The 18,571-nt window shown below is 35.5% G+C and overlaps 1 protein-coding gene across 3 annotated transcripts in view; it reads right to left on the bottom strand.

The window, feature by feature from the left end:
- Positions 1-18,571, bottom strand: part of Agbl4 (ATP/GTP binding protein like 4) — a 1,132,428-nt gene that overhangs the window by 1,055,196 nt on the left and 58,661 nt on the right. For all 3 annotated transcript variants that reach the window (XM_029476352.1, XM_021161010.1, XM_021161009.1), the window contains exon 2: positions 7,689-7,811. In XM_029476352.1, the coding sequence (XP_029332212.1) occupies positions 7,689-7,811 (123 nt within the window). The remainder of the gene's footprint in view (positions 1-7,688; positions 7,812-18,571) is intronic.

The raw sequence follows: 18,571 nt of genomic DNA, 5'->3' as shown, positions 1-18,571 counted from the left end.
AGAGAGAGAGAGAGAGAGAGAGAGAGAGAGAGAGAGAGAGAGAAAGAGTGTTAAGATGTTTGGATAAGGGAGAGAACAAATCTTAGAGGAGTTGGGGGTGAATATAATCAAATTATATAGTATGCAAATCTCAAATAATAACAAATATTTAAGTTTAAAGCCCCTCCCTTTGTAAATAAGATACTCATCTCATTTCTGTGATAAGGAGTAAAATGAATAGAACTTTCTGACACTATGAAAGCTAGCCAGTAGAGATTAAGTCTATATCACCTTAAATTCTCCATGTTTTAGGATTCAAGTAGGTTGTGTCCTCAGAAATAAGGTTTCACCATCAAGCTTTGGAGGGTAACCAAAATGAATGCCAATATTCTATAATGTTCGGGAGTCTCTGAGTCTCCACTGTTCAACAACTCCAAGAGATAAGGGATTCCTTGAGGTTTTATTTAATGGCACTTGGTGACTATGAGGGGCACTGCTCCCCCACATTTAAACTCTTTTTATATAAATATGAATGTTATTACAAATATATGAAATAAACATAAATATACAGTAAAGGCTTCTAGAATAGAAGGGTTCCATGCAACTCTCCCAGGTCTTCTGTTCCTTATCCTTTCCTGTCCTACCCCTTCTCCACCACACTTAACCCTTCTGGCTCCATCACTCCTCCTTCCTTTCTATACTACTGTGTTCAACCCCTCTCTCCTGAAATGCTCCTCCATAGCCCTCCTGACTTTCCTTATTTCCATTAATATTTCAATTTAAGGATACATAACTAAAGATTCATATGACATTTTTCTTTCTAGGTTTGGGTTTTCTCACCCATGATTATTTACAGTCCCATTCATTTACTTGCAGATTTTATATTTTCATTATTCTGAACAGCTGAATAATGTTCTATCCCCTGAATGCACTATGTTTTCATTATACATTCATCAATTTATGGACATATATTTCTTACCTATTTTTCAATGAACACGTATAGGTACAGATGTCCAAGAGTTGTACAGCTCGATCATATGGTAACTCCATTTGTAGCTTTTTGAAGAATGATCATACTGATTTCCACAGTGGCTACACTAGTTGTAAGCCTACAAACAGTGATTAAGTGTTCTCCTCTTCCCAGATCCATACCACTTATATTGTCATTTCTTTATATTAGATATTGTTACTGAGATAAGATGAAATCTCAAAATGTGATGAAACTATGTCCTTATCTTTCACCTCATACAAAACTCAACTCCATATGGATAAAAGAACTCAACATGAGACATGAGATACATAAATCTGGTAGAGGAGAAAGTATAGAATACACTTCAATTTACAAGTACTGAAAAAGACTGAACAAAATGCCAGATGTACATGCAAAAGACCAGTTATTAATAAATGGGACCTTGTGAAATAGCAAAGGACACCATTATTTCAGCAAAGAGACAGCCTATAAAATAGGGGAAAAGCTTTAGTAACTATATATCTGATAGAGGGTTAGGACGTTGAATATATAAGTAATGTAATTCTATTTTAATTAAAAGAGAAAAAACAGAAAACACTAAACATGTAGATACTTTTAAATGGTAAGTATACCTAGTCATTTTTTTAAGTCTTTGCGAAGAATCTTCTCCATTTTAAAATAAATATATCAAGTAATTCTTAAGATAAAGTTTAAGATTAAGATAAAGCTAGGACTGAAATCCAGGTCACAATGTTTCAAGTGTAATGTTATCCTTTCATATAAAGCTATGTGTAAATTATTAACTAATACTCAAAATATTTCTATAAATCTAATAGCTCTTAATATCAAGATAAACAGGGTACTATATTTCCTTAGCCTAAAAAACATGACATAGAAAGGTCAAGTGCACCATTCAATATGCTCATAATAGTGTATTCCAGCCCGAATAGCATTCTCTTCTACCTTAGTGTCTATATTATTTATTTAATATCTGTGTATTTCTCTGACAAAAGGTCATATACTGAAAAATGACAGTCTTAGGGCACAGTGTCTTTAAGGAACTATTAGGCCATAAATATGAAGCACTTATGAACAAAATTGGTGCTCGCATTCAAGCCCTCTTACCTTTGTCTTACATTATAAGGCTATGTTGAAAACACCCTGAAGAACTAAAATGGAGACTACTAGCAGACACTGAATCTGCCAGGGGCCTCAACCTTAGATTTTCTAACATCTAAATCTGTAAAAAAAAGTTTATTATTTAATACACATAATTTATAGTATTTTTATTGTTATAGTCTAAACACTGATAATGAACTAATAGTATAATCATGTGTTTTCCCATATGTCTGATGTTCTGAAGTCTGTGAATTATCTTTGCTCGTATCTTGTTTAATATTAATACATATCAGGCAGTTGTCATGAGCTTGCAATTATTTATTTGCATACTTGATTTCCAAGATAACTCACAGAAAAAAATGTTGTTTCACTTTTACACACACACATTTGGTTTCCAATGGTGTTGTATAAACAGTCCAATTATACCAACTCAGCATTTTATGAAGATTTAAAGCCATAGGGATAAACTACATACACAGTGCTATAATACTGATATTTAATATCAAATGATAGAAATCTGAGAGGTTATGTCTTCTAATATCCCTAGATCTCAACATTTTAATTTCAATAGATAAGTTCTGGGATCCTAAACATGGAGAAGCAAAGACAACATATCTTCTGCTATGTTCCATCTAAACACTAGACTCATCAAACACAATGATAAAATAAAATTAGGATTTTAGAACACTATTTTCTTTTTAAATGCTTATTATGTTATTTAATGTGTATGGGTTTTTTTACCTGCACATAGGTCTGTGCACCACAGAAGTACTTGGTGCTCAAGAATGGCAGAAGAGAGCATGATATCCTCAAGAAATGGATTTAAAAGGGTTTGTGAGCCACCATACGGGTACTGTGAATTGAATCCTGGTCCTCTAGAAAAGCAACCAGCACTTTTAATTGAAGAGCCATGTCTCAAGTCCCATAAGTCACTAGTTTATTGGGTAGTGTGTTATTCAGAAATTGGACCTGAGATACTTCCACACCATTAATTTGAGTCAGGTTTTGGAACAGGTAAGGCTCTTTCCTACTACATAAGGAAACAGCTTAAAATACTTAAATTTTTAAAACGTTTACCTAGTCTGTAAGATCTAACCAATTTGTAACATTAAAAGCAAAGGAGATATATAACAGTAAATAGATTCTGAAGATACTAGGCTAGGAGAAAATTATAGCGTGATAAGAGATCATTGATATGAACTAAAGATTTAAGGTACTAGCTAAGACATCAGAGTCTATTCTAACCCTCTCCTATGATATTCATTGGAGAGCAATCCGAATCAGACACCACAATTAGGAGTAGAGGGGTTAAGAACTATCAAAACATAGAACTGCTCATAAGGAATCCTGTTTTGTCTTTTGAGCCTTGGAAACAAGAAATAAATTTCATGTAGAACTTCTATTGCCAGTTTTAGTCAACAGAAGACAGACATCCATGAATTTCTCAATGATACTAATGTCCATTCTACTGGTATATTTTTATTGCTGTCATAAAAGAAAACTCCTCTGGGTCCTTTTGGAAAATATAGCTAGATAATGGATTTTCTGGTCTCCTGTAATAAATTCATTCTGCCTGCAATATAGTTGTCATGAGTCCTTATAATCCCTTGGCTTATATCTGCATTGATCAAATTTCTGTCTCCACCTTCACTGGGTCATTGTTCTCATATACATGTGTATCTCTAGCCTCTCATTCAATATAATAACAACAAATATTGCAATATAACCCCACCAAACTGTTCAAAATACATCCAAAGAGGTTCTCTTCTTAAATAACAAAACACTTGGTCACCGAAGAGCATATATCTTTTGAGGGAAAAGAAGAACCTCTATACTACTGTAAAAGACAACTCTACACTGCATTGTATACCACTAACAAAAAAAAATTATAGACTTGAACTTTGGTGAATAGAATTTAAATGCTCTAATAAAAGGGCTATTTCTGTGAAGGAATAGGTATGTTAGTTTGAATGTGTCAACCGTGTGTGTGTGTGTGTGTGTGTGTGTGTGTGTGTGTGTGTACATACATATACACATATACACACATACATACAGATAAAGATAGAGATAAACATCAAGGTAAGTAAGATAACTGAATAGACAGACATACGCAGAACATACTTATTATTTTAAAAATAGAGCCAAAGCAACAAGCATATAACTGCATATTGAGGTAGATGACTGCAGGAGAATGCAAGAGTTCTAGAAATCAACAGTACCCAGAATGAAGACCAACTACCCTAAATCAGCTAGAATAAAAAATGAAGTAGCATGTATCAACTTACAGGCACAAGCAGAAAGTTTCTAAATAGGACTGCAGTACCTGTAGATTTCATAATCTCATTTTTCTTAACACTTGAATGAAATCCCATCATGTATAAGTACATTTCTTTATACATTTATCAGTTGTTGGGCATCCAAGGTGTTTCCATTTCCTACATTTATCAATAGAACAGCAATCAGCATGGGTGAGCAAGTATCTTTGTAATTGGATATATAATGCTTTGGTTATACACTAGGAGTGGTATAGTTAGATCATATGGTAATTCAATTTCTATCTTTTTGAGGAACCTCCATGCTGATTTCCATACTGTAAGACCTGAGAGTACCAGACGTGTCCTCCAGCTTCTCAGGACCATGACTCTGGCTTGTGTAGGGCAGAAATCTGAAACCAGAACTCCAGTCTAGTGAACTCAGAGGTCAGCAAATAACCCAAGTGTTAGCTACAGTGCTTATATGGTCCCTTGAGGACTGGAGCTTTGGTTCTGGTGGTCAGTGGGGTCATTGAGGGTTTGGAGTTATGATTTATGAGGTTATAGCAGTCAATGGAAGAACTGGAATCTATAGTGTAATGATTCCAGAGATTACTAGAACCTGGAAGATCTAACCACAGTCCTCAGAGACTTAATAGACCTCACTGGGTCACTTATGTATCCTGCCTCCAGTAGGTATATAGAAACCAAGTGGTGATCAAAGTTTTGACTCCATCCAGTCACCTTGATGCTGAGTGTCCAATCCTACCCTTGATCTTATGGTCACATAGCGAAGAGAGGATCATTTCAGCAACACGTCTGATAATTGATAACAAGTCTTATCAGTTCTGCTAGCCGGATGTCTTTAATGAAAATAGAGGAACCTTTTCTCAACAAAATACTTGCAAACAGAATTCAAGAACACATTAAAATTATACAACAAGAGAGAAACTATGCCTGTTACTGTAAAGAACCTACAACCACTAATTAACAAACCACTATAACCTTTAACAATAATTTATAAACATTTGTCCTTATACCTTATCAGCAAGAAAAGTTTTCTCTGCAATAAACAGAGACCACTTCAGAGAACAGAAAACAATAAAACCCTAGTCCCAATAGATACATCTACAAACTATTCCTGCACCTCAGACTCAGGGAACATTGTGGAACACTATGAACTTCATAGATGGCAATGTTGTGTCATAATGTCAAAAGGTTATACATACCTGGAAGTGAGTTTATAACACAACTACGTATAATACAAGATCTCACCAGAAGAAAACCCAATCTTATATGCTGGGTTAAACTGCCTAAATAAATCCTTGAATTAAACTAGATCATATGAAATCTGTATATGCCAAACAAATTATTTTAAATGGCTGCTGGATTGTGTTCACCAATAAATGGTTAACAATATTTCTCAGTCTAATGGAAAGGATGTTACAAATTATACTCTCATGGAATATATTGTTGCAATGCTGTTCACATATAAGAGAATCCATTAGGAAGAATTATTATATGTTTTATTTTATTTATTTATTTTTATTAGATATTTTTTATTTACATTTCAAATGTTATCCCCTTTGCTGGTTTCCTCTCTGAAAACTCCCTATTCCCTCCCCCTCCCTCTGATCACTAACCCACCTACTCCCTCTTCCTGGCCCTGGCATTCCCCTACACTGGGGCATAAAGCCTTCACAGGAACAAGGGGTTTATCTACATCATAGAACTGGATCCCAGAAAATCAACAAGTACATTTTTGTAAATTTACATATGATTTCTAAGACCTCATACCATGTTTTTTATGTACACATTCAAATAAAGGGCCCTGTCTGCTGTTTCTCTCATGACAGTTAAACGTATGTGATAACCAAAATGAAACAAGTGACTCAGATTAAACATGTGTGAGAGGCTGTTTCTGTTTCTGGATATTACAACAGATGCAATTGATACAACCAATTGTCTGCATGTTATAAAACAGGTATTAATAATTCAGTAATTATGTTGTCATGTTGGAAAATTTCTTACACTGAGCCTTCTGGTAAGGTATAAAAATCTGGATTGTTCCCAAGGAAAAGACACTCTTTAAAATAAATATGTATTTTATCAGGTTGTAACTAAATCAAAACACTCAATTGGTAAAATAAGAAAAAATTCCACTTTCACAATATTGGCATTATTGTAAAGGGCCATTGGGCCCTTTAATAAGGTAAAAGTAATGAAAGTAACATTTGGTAATCAAGTAGAAACCAGGAAAAGGAACAATTACAAGCTTGAGAAATATAGAAAATACTGTTCCTAATTATGTGGACATTATTCAAGTTTGACAAAAAGAAAGCACTGCGTGTATTGTGTCCTCTCAAAATTGATATTCGTATTAAAACCTTTATCCCAAGTATCTTACAATATAAATTTACTGGTAGAAATGTACTCAAGTTTGAAATTATTTAAGTACACATAATACAATGATTGGCATCTTTATAAAAAGTGGAAAGTGAGGATATACAAACATAGAAAATACCATACCATATTAAGATAAAATTCAAAATTGGGGTGTTTCTACAAGCCAATAAATACAAAATTTAATAACAAATCACCAGAAGCTAGGGAATAATCACTAAACACATGACTCCACACAATGTGTGTAGGAAACAACACTGTGAATGCCTTATCTCAGTTTCTGTCCAGCAAAATCAAGAAACAATGACTTCTGCTCACATAATCCATTCTTTTTACAATGTCTTGTACATCAGCCATATAAAGCAAAGACAGTGTGGAATTAAAATTAAAAAAATATACATCATAAACAAATTTCCATTTATTTACTATTAAAAATCTTCAACGTACATAGAACTGTCATATAATTGACAACGAGCTATTTCTTAAGAGAGACAGATCAACAAAAACAGAAATATATATTGTTTCCTAATTGTAAGATTATTTTTTACTTTTGTTTATATGAAATTATACTTGGTAATATATATAGACATATTTTATACTATCATTTAGTCATTTTTTTTAAAAAATGTATACAGAGAAACCTATTTCCAAAAGACCAACTTCCATGACTGTCTTAAACTCATGGAGTATAAAGTAGACATTCAAAGAATTATTGCCAAACAATGTAAGTTTTATTTCAAAATAGCAACACCACTATTACATATTTAATACTATAGAGTAGTGGAAATCCAATGTTTCCAAGTTAATGCAAATTCATTCATAACTAACTTTCCTCCAAAAAAAAAATGTTCCATTATAGTGAAAAACTAAATGGACTGAATCACAATGATTGGTCAGACAGAATTAGAATATGAGAAAACAGGCTTCTTAGACAAACTCAAAACAAGGCTTTTTACAACACTTACCACTTTCAAAGCAAGCATCAAAGGTAAGATGTCCTTTCTTGGGCTGTCCAGAGTATCCATTTGGAAGCACTATGTATTTGTTCACATTCCCTCCAATGGCATCCTCATTTCCTGTATCATTGCCTATTCCAAAAAAAAAAACAAAGAGAAAGTACTAATATTGAACAGATTATCTAAGTGTATTCTGCAATAGAAATCTAATAATTTGATGTAATTTGAAGTTAATTTGAAATCTTATCTCTATCACACACTAACATTGGGACCTCTAGTAATGAGAAATAGAATAGTTAAATCACCTTCCAAGGTGGTTCTATTTTAGATTTAAAGCTATCTGGCATCGCTACTGAAATCTAAGCTATGTTCAGGAGACTGAATTGTAGTGACAATTTTAGAGTTTTGGTTTCTTTAAAAAAAACAGAAATATTTTAAGAATGTTTCTGTTTCAATTCAAGGTGTGGAATTTGGGGCTACTTCGGACTGTCCAAAGCAGCTGACTGTGATTTGCCTTGTGCTCTAGCAGGGTATGATTTTGACATGTGTAGATAGTCTCTGTGATTGTGTGATGATTAGAATTCTAGGGACATTTTAGAAATATATATAAATGCCAAGGCCTGAGAAATAGGGAGGAGTTCTTGCTTTGTAGGTGACAGTTGCTGTTGGTCATGACTTGTCAAGTAGTCATGTGCAAAGAAGAAACAGTAAGAAAAAAAAAATAGATATCTTGACAGCAAAAATCAAACTCACTCCAAGGAACTCCCTAATCAGCAGGAAGCAGTTTAATGATAATGTGCCCCCTTTCAAATTCCTGACTTTATTCAGGAATCTCTTTCCCTTCCTTCTTCCTCTCTATCCTTCTTTCTCTCCTATCCAATAATAAGGGGTGAAACCAAGGGGTTGAGGAAGGATACAGGATGGGAAAAGGAAGAATCCACAAAGTAGCAGGAGACCAACTCATTAATAACTATTATAGTAATCCATCATAAATATTTTTCTTTAATGTGAATGAGGCAATCTTTATAAATACCACTACAGGGTCTACATGTTCCATTACAAAAATAATCTAAGAGTTGAGAGAATCATAAGTTAATTCTATTCAATATACAGAAAAATGAATTGTCCATTACTGACAACAAGAAAAATCCCAGCAAAACACAAAACCATAGTTTTGTCAGCTCTACCACAGAACTGGGACTGCAGGTCAAGCAAAAATATTGTATCAGATAAAAATGAGCCCTTTATAGCCAGGTGTGGTGGCACAGACCTCTAATCCAAACACTCAGGAGGCAGAGGCAGGAAGATTTCTGAGTTCAAGGCCAGTCTGGTCTACAAAGTGAGTTCCAGGAGAGCCAGGGCTATACAGAGAAACCTTGTCTCTAAAAAAACAAACGAACAAAACAAGCCCTTGATAATATAAAATGGGCTGTAAGAGATGAATTTTCCATTACAAGACCTATAAAGAAGAAATACTATATCCTATACAAATGAGAAGAAGAATACTTTTTTAAAAAAATTAAAGATCAGATACAAGAACTATAAGAACATATAATCAGTAGGAGTCACAGACACACTAGCAATCCATATCTGCTTAAAGATGCTTCCTTAACGTCTACCAGATATTTTGGAGAAAGTTTAGGACCAGAACACTAGTTCAGAAAAATGTCCTTTGTGCTACAGTGGCTCTGGATTATAGAAATTTTATTAAATTCTACCACTGTTAGCATCAAAATTGTACAATGGGAAAAAACAAAAACCTTAGCAACTTAGTGGAAAACTGAGAGCCATTTTAGGAAGGAAATAATAAAAGAAAATTCTTCAACACAAGTAGAAAAGGCAAAAATAGTCATGGGCCAAGGATTCTAGCTTATATTTTTTTGCCTAGGATAGAAGAAAAAAGTCTTTGATCAAGTAAAACTCACCAAGTATTTTTGTACTAAAGGAAAAGTACATAAGATCATGAGAACTTCCTCCCAACAAAAGGGTAAATGGATCCATCTAACTGAGAGTATATGAGTACAGGGAGAAAGTAGTCCTAATCTTTCAACCAAGGTAGCAGACACAAAATATAATAAGAAATAGTAAACTACTTTCATAGTATGGGCAGAAACACGGATATCAGCCTTTCCATGGGATTAGAGACATGGCTCAGAAGTATAGAGCATGTATTGCTCTTACAGAGGACCAGAGTTTGGTTCCCAACATCCACAAAAGGTAGCTAACTACCACCTACTCTAAGTGGGATCCAATGGCTCTGGCCTCCTCAGACAACTACATAATGTGAACATAGCCACATACAGATACATATGGACACACAACTAAAGTGATACAAATAAATCTTTAAAACAAAAAGCTTTTATGTGTCACAATGCCTAAGAAAAAATTAGTGGAATGAAACACTGAGGAAAAATTCTCTTATCTCCCCAGACAACATCTTCTGTCTACATAAGGTAACACTAAACGAATTTGAAACCAGAGACAAACTGAAAGAAGTAAAAGCTGAAAGGTAGCTAAAGTCCTCATTAACTTGAAGTGAGTATTTACACAAAGGACCTAAAGAAAGGGGTGAATCAATTCCAAATGAAAATAATGTTTATCTAATTTTCTGATGTCTTACAGTAGGTTTCCAGCATTCAATAGGAAATTGTGGAACATATAAACATTGAGAAAATGGTCTATTCCATCAATGGAATAGAATTGAAGACCCAGAAATGAACCCACATGCCTATGGTCTCTAGGTCTTTGACAAAGGCGCTAAAACCAATCAGTGGAAAGAAGACAGCATCTTCAATAAATGGTGCTGGCTCAACTGGCAGTTAGCATATAGAAGAAGGCAAATCGACCCATTCTTATCTCCTTGTACAAAGTCCAAGTCTACATGGATCAAGGAACTCCACATAAAACCAGAGACACTGAAACTTATAGAGGAGAATGTGGGGAAGAGCCTCGAAAACATGGACACAGGGGAAAGACTCCTGAACAGAACAGCAATGGTTTATGCTGTAAGATCAAGAATCAACAAATGGGACTTCATAAAATTTCAAAGCTCTGTAAGGCAAAGGACACTGTCAATAGACAAAATGGAAACCAACAGATTGGGAAAAGATCTTTACCAAACCTAAAAATAGATAGGAGGCTAATATCTAATACATATAAATAACTCAAGAAGTTGGACTCCAGAAAACCAAACAACCCTATTAAAAAATGGGATACAGAACTAAACAAAGAATTCTCAACTGAGGAATACTGAATGGCTGAGAAGCACCTAAACAAAACGTTCAACATCCTTAATCATCAGGAAAATGCAAATCAAAACAATCCTGAGCTTCCACCTCACACCAGTCAGAATGGCTAAGATCAAAAACTAAGGTGACAGCAGATGTTGGTGAGGATGAGGAGAAAGAGGAACACTCCTTCATTGGTGGTGGGACTGCAAGCTGGCACAACCACTCTGGAAATCAGTTTGTTGGTTCCTCAGAAAATTGAACATAGTTCTACCGGAAGAACCAGCAATACACTCCCGGGCATATACACAGAAGATACTCCAACATGTAATAAGGACACCTGCTCCATTATGTTCATAGCAGCCTTATTTATAATAGCCAGAAGCTGGAAAGAACCCAGATGTCCCTTAACAGAGGAATAGATACAGAAAATGTGGTACATTTACACAATGGAGTACTACTCAGCTATTAAAAACAATGGATTTATGAAATTTTAGACAAATAGATGGATCTGGAGGATATCATCCTAAGTGAGATAACCTAATCACAAAAGAACACACATGACAGGCACTCACTGATAAGTGGATATTAGCCCAGAAGCTCAGAATCCTTCTTAGAATAGGGAAAAAAATACCCATGGAAGGAGTTACAGAGACAAAGTTCAGAGTAGAGACTGAAGGAATGACCATCCAGAGACTGCTCCACTTGGGGATTCTTCCTATAAACATCCACCAAGCCCAGACACTATGGCAGATGTCAACAAGAGCTTGCTGACCAGGAGCCTGATATAGCTGTCTCCTGAGAGGCTCTGAAGTGCCTGACTAATACAGAAGTGGATGCTCACAGTCATCCATTGGCGTGAGCACAGGGTCTGCAATGAAGGAGCTAGAGAAAGTTCCCAAGAAGCTGAAGGAGTTTGCAGCCCCATAGGAGGAACATCAATATGAACTAACCAGTACCCCCAGAGCTCCTTGGGACTAAGACACCAATCAAAGAAAACACATGGTGGTACTTGTGGCTCTAGCTGCATATGCAGCAGAGGATGGCCTAATTGTTCATCAATGGGAGGAGAGGCCCTAGGTCCTGTGAAAGTTCTATACCCCAATATAGGGGAATGCCAGGGCCAGGAATGGGAGTGGGTGGGTTGAGGATCAGGGTGAGGGGGGGGGATAGGGGATTTTTGGAGGGGAAACTAGGAAAGAGGATAACATTTAAAATGTAAATAAAGAAAATATGTTAAAAGAAGAAGAAGAAGAAGACGAAGAAAGAAAAGATAAGAAAAGAAAAGAAAGGAAAGGAAAGGAAAGGAAAGGAAAGGAAAGGAAAGGAAAGGAAAGGAAAGGAAAGGAAAGGAAAGGAAAGGAAAGGAAAGGAAAGGAAAGGAAANGAAAGGAAAAGAAAAGAAAAGAAAAGAAAAGAAAAGAAAAGAAAAGAAAAGAAAAGAAAAGAAAAGAAAAGAAAAGAAAAGAAAATGGTCTATTCAACTGTTGAGAATATAGGAAACTAACCGGAGATAGTAGTGGTGAGAAAGGAGAGAGAAGGTGTATGGGACTTGTTCTGTTTTTTTTTTTACAAATTTACATGAGCCTGAGTTGTCCAGGAAAAAGAAACTTCAACTGAGAAAATGCTTCAATCAGACTGGCCTGCAGCCAAGTGGGGTATTTTCTTTACTTTCCTTTTTTATTGGATATTTTATTTATTTACATTTCAAATGTTATCCCCTTTCCCTGTTTTCCCTCTGCAAACCCCCTATGCCATCCCTCCTTACCCTGCTTCTATGAGGATGCTCCCCTACCCACCTACCCACTCCTGCCTCATCACCCTAGACTTCCTCTATACTGGGGCATCAAGCCTTCACAGGACCAAGGGCCTCCCCTCCCATTGATGCCAGATAAGGCCCCTTCAGCTCCTTCAGTCCTTCCCCTAACTCTTCCATTGGGGTCCCTGTGCATTTTCTTGATTGATGATTGATGTAGAAAGACCCTGTCTACTCAGCAGAGTGCCACCACTGGACAGGCAGTCCTGGGTTATATAAAAAGTAAGCTGAGCAAGCCATGGGAAGCAAGCAAATAAGTGTTCTTCCACAGTCTTGCTTCAGATTCTGCCTCTGCGTTCCTGTGTGGGTTCCTATTCTAATATCACCCCATTATAGACTGAGATGTGTGCTATAACCCAAATAAACACTTCCCTGCCTAAGTCAGTTTTGATCAGAGTTTTATCACAGCAACAAAAATAGTAAACTAGGGCAAAAATATAATTCTCAAGATATAAGTGTATAAAAATATACTTATTAAAACCAATACTATGTACAATGAATATATCCCAATAAAATATGCTACTTAAAAAAAACTAAACAGAGACAGATAGGAAAATAAGCAGATATGAGAATAACCATTCAACATATTTTTAATTAAGAATTAAAAAGGAAGAAGACACCTCAATTGTAAAAATGCATCCACCAGACTTGCCTAATACAGCCAGTGAGACAAAATCTGTAGAAATGAGGATTTCTTTCTAAAGGATAAGAAAAAGATGTGGTTTTTTGAGATGGAATCTACTTTATGATTATGGTTTGGTTTTGTTCGGTTTGTGGTTTTGTGTTTTGTTTTGTTTGTTTGTTTGTTTTGGAGTTTTTTGGTTTTGCTTTTGTTTTTGTTTTTTGTTTTTTGTTTTTTGTTTTTTGTTTTTTGTTTTTTGTTTTGACAAGGTCTCAAACTGTCTGTCCTAGAAATTTCTATGTAGACCAAGCTGGCTTCAAAATCATAGAGATCTACCTGCCTCTGCCTACCAAAAGTACTGGGATTAAAGGCATATGCCACCATGCCTGGGTCAGAATCTACTTTGAAGAAAGCTTATAAACATCACTGAAATAAAAACTAATAATTTAGATTAGTGCATCAGCAGTTAATACCTGTGTTCCAATTTTAGAGTTTTACTCTGGGCAACATGGTAGCAACAGACTGCATTCTACAGAGATATCTTTTCTTATGATGATATTTTGTTTCATGCTTTCTTGTTTTGTTTATTGAGTCATATACTGACTCCCTAGCCCAGAGTGTCTCAAAATCCTCATGCCTCAGCCTCTTACATCCTGAAGTTATGGGTAAGTGCTACCATATCTGACGAGAAATCTTAACACGAGTTGATCAGTGTAACAGATTTCAGTTGCCTTACTTAAGAAACTAGCAGAGCCATACAAACTTTAGCCTCCACCATGTGATCATAATCACTCAGGAGCTATCACCACTGAGGCCAAGCATCCACCAACAAGACATAGAAACTTACTATGACTTAGATTACTGCTAGCATTTTTAATAATAAAATAATTTAACACACACATATATTACACATGAGTGGCACATTCAAAATGATCTAAAATAAATAACATTTCTAAGGTGCTGAAAATAAAAATATTGTAGATGACTTTACTGAGACATTCTTCTGGAACACAATACATCTGTGGCATGTCTAGATTCTGTGGAATAGATATTAATGAAAACAGAATGTACAGTGATTACTTTGTAAACTTGTAGCACTTAAGTTTGTTTAAATGAAACAAACCAACATTGATGGTATCTACTCTGTAGGAGCCAGGAATAACAGGTGTACTAAAAAGAGAAGAATCTTATATGACCTGCAAATGCAATGCCAGATGTTAATTTATTTAATAAGTCCATTTGCAATTATGTGAGATTATAACCCATCTCTGTTTGCATTCAAATACAAAGAATTTTACAATTTTTTCTAACTACAGCTAAAATAAAACTCAAGAAAATTTGCATTTAATTTGTTCATAATTTTATTTAAAAGAAACTATAATTTTAGAAAAACCATGCATGTCACCAACAACACTATCAAACTGCCCTGTCAGTCAGTACTTGAAAGTGCCGTTTATATTAAATCCATGTATGACTAGATACACACATACCCTGCTTTTCTTGTGGAAAGTCCTATTCAGGCTGTAGCTGTACATTAAATATTATCTCCCCCAGGAAGTTCTGCCTTATCTTTCCCATATAAAGAATATTCCCATATAAAGAACACAGAATTCCTCTGTGTTCATATAGCACATTGTATATAACTTTATTTCAGAATTATTTTTCCAATAAATTTCTCCCTCTAGTAATCATGTACTATCACATCAAAAGTGACAAATATCCTACCTTATACTGACACTTTCTGCCTCTCCATCCCAAATATTATGCAATGCTTTGCAAAATGTCAATAACTTGCAAGTATTTCTTGATTTGTGAAAAAATTTAAAGAGACTTTTAGGAGTTAAATTTTATTGTTGAAAACTTTTGTTACTTGCTGAAAGCATAGACTATTTTATTTTAAATTTAGCAAATGAACAAACAGTACTTTGCAGTTTTATGTATTTAATTTGTATGTAAACTTGGAATGTATGTCTATAAAATACATGTGGACTTGGTTCAAGAAGATGACACAAGGAGGTAATAGATCCTCTGGAAATTCAGCCAGTCCACATGATCTCTAAGCCATCTCTCCAGATCCCAGTGCTTTAAATTTATATTTTACTATGATAAACATGCATGATATAATGAGATCAAATAAAGAAAAAAGAAACTGCAAAAATGTAATAATTGGCACAGACATAAACAATAAGAAATAATAATCCCACATTATTGTTGATTATTTTCTCAGTTATTTTATATAAATTTAATCAAAATATACATTTGAGCAACTTGAGGAATGAAATATTTATTTTGCTCATAATTTCAAAGCCCACTTGATCATGGGGGTAATGTGTTCTTGTATTCAGTTTGTGAGAATTTTATTGAGTGTTTTTACATCAACATTCATACAGGAATTGAGAGGGAATTCTCTTTCTGTGTTGAGTCTCTATGGTGTTTAGGTATCAGAATGACTGTGGCCTCATAGTTAAGTTTGGCTATGTTCCTTCTGTTTCTATTTTGTACTTAAAGTTCTACCAGGAACAATAAGACAACAAAAGAGATCAAGGAGAAACAAACTGGAAAGGGAGAAGTCAAAGTATCGGTATTCCCAGATAATATGATAATATACATAAGCACATTAAAATAAGCACATTATGAATTCTGCAGACAAATGGATAGAACTAGAAAATATCATCCAGAGTGAGCTAATCCAGACCCCAAAGGACATGCATGGTATGTATTCACTTATAAGTGGATGTTAACCATAAAGTACAGAATAACCATGCTACAATCCACAGACCAAAAGAAGCCAATTGACAAGGAGGGCCCAAGAATGGATGCTTGAATCTTTCTCAGAAGGAGAAATAAATTAGATATTGGAGGTGGATGGAGATAGAGAAATGCATGGGAGAGGAGATTATGGGGGGAATGGGGCAGGGTATCAGGAGAGCAGGGTCTAGGGAAAGTAGGGCAGAGAATGGAAATTGGCTGTGATTAGGGGTAGGGCATCTCGTCTTGAGGGCATTCCAGAGACCTTGGACAGGGATAGAGGGACACAGAGAGGGAGTCTATGGAGGTGTATCTAGCTGAGACTCCTGGCTATGGGGGACATGAAGCCTGAAATGGCTACCTCCTGTAGTCAGGCAAGACTCCTAAAAGGTTAAGGACAGTAACCCAGCCACAAACACTTAGACCCAAAATGTGCCCTGCCTACAAGGTGCAGGGACAAAGATGGACCAGAGATGGAGCAAATGGCCAACCAATGATTGCCCCATATTGAGTCCCACCCCATGGGCAAGTATCAGTCCCTGATACTATCAATCATACTCTGTTATGCTTAATCCTCTGAGAGGTTCCAACCAGCAGCTAATGGAACAGATGGGAAAACCCACAGTCAAATATTAGATGGACTAGGGAGTCTTGTGGAAGAGTTGGGGGAAGGATTAAGGTACCTGAAGAAGATAGGGACATCACAGGAAAACCAAAAATTTCAACTAACATGGACCCTTGGTTGCTCCCAGAGACTGAGCTACCAACCAAAGAACAGGCATGGGTTGGACCTAACCACCACCAATCCCTGAATAATAGAAACAGCTGTGCAGCTTGCTCTTCATGCAGGTCCCCCAACAACTGGAGCAGGGGCTGTCCCTGAATCTGCTGCCTGACTGTGGATCCTGTTCCTCTAACTGGGCCCCTTTGTCTGGCCTCAGTGGGAGAGGATGTCCCTAGTCCTGTAGTGACTTGATGTGCCATCATGGGGTGATACCCTGTGGGGGCACCCCCTTCTCAGAGGAGAAAAGTTGGGGGAATGTGGGAGGAGGTGTGAGGGGAGCCTAGGAGGAGGAGGAGGAGGAGGGATAGATATTGGGATGTAACGTGAATAAATAAATTAATTAATGAAAAAACAAAAAGAAGACAAAACATGAATGAGAAAATATCTCTCAACCACTTTACGAGCATATGAAATTACAAAAACTACTGACAATTAAAGAAGTATAAAATAACTCCAAATAACAGCTCTCATTGCTATAAAATAACTTCTGAGTTCCTGACTTCTGTAGTTATTCATGCTTTGCCTAAAACGTGTCTTATACAGACTTTCAAATTCCAACCCTGAATTATTGCTCTACATTTAGGCAAGGCATTAATAATTTTTAGTATGACTTTGGATTTTAATAGCACACAAATTTGAAAAATTGAAATCACTTAATTCAGATATGTGCTTTAGTATGACCTTTGTTACATAATTTAACCATACTGGGCCTGTTTTCTTAAATTAAAATGTTTTCCTGAGAGTTACAGAAAATATGTGTGAATAACCTAGATACAACTCTCCTTCAGTAAGTAGATTGTTATTATTACTATCATGGATATCATTGTTGAGACATGTATATTACCAAATATGTATATTTATCAAAAGAATAAATGATTAAGTTCTGTAGAGTATAGGGGAGAACCAGACAAGAAAGGGGATCACTTAACATCCCTGAAGAAGGCACGGATCATGCCTTTTCCTTGAAGGGAACACTGAATACACTAGCATTTTCTTCCATTACATATAAATGCGCCCTCATTACCATTTTATGCAACATATTTTTCTCTAAACATAGATACAAAACGTGATTTTCTTTTAGTTTAAAAAAGTTAAGAGAGAACATTTAAATAAAATAGTTAAAGTTTACCTTTAAAGAAACAAATACTAACCTTAAAAATTGTTATCATATACCCTGATGATGTTGGTTTTTCAGATTTATAAAAATAACAACACAGAAAATGAATATTTAGAAATCAACTATGAGCATATTTGGGGAGATGAGGAAAGATTTGTATTGTTAAATGTAGCATGTACCTGGCGAGATAATGTGGTAATTATATCTTATTTCAGACTGATAAATAGGACTGTTGAGACAACTAGAAATAGATTTTAGAGCTGTGTAGAATGTTGTCACTTAGATGGGTTATACCGCTGATGGATGTAACTAAAGCACACTTTGTTTTCTTTTTATGTTGAAACTACTCCACACAAAGGCTATACGCAACTCATTGATCAGAATAAAGAAGCTTGGCTATTAATTAAAATTTACCCTGATATACATCATCATGTTTTCCATTTCTCACACCAAAAAAAAAAATAAAAAACAAAAAAACTTTCAAATAGGAAATTAATTACCTCAGTGTAGAAGTGCAGCTGCAGAGTCTGTCATTTAATGCCTTATTTCCAGAGATTCACAATTCTGGTTAGAGACTA

The sequence above is a fragment of the Mus caroli genome, chromosome 4, assembly GCF_900094665.2.
Source record: "Mus caroli chromosome 4, CAROLI_EIJ_v1.1, whole genome shotgun sequence".
Classification (NCBI taxonomy): domain Eukaryota; kingdom Metazoa; phylum Chordata; class Mammalia; order Rodentia; family Muridae; genus Mus; species Mus caroli.
Note: the sequence above shows the minus strand (reverse complement) of the source record. Positions and strands in the feature narration are given on the sequence as shown.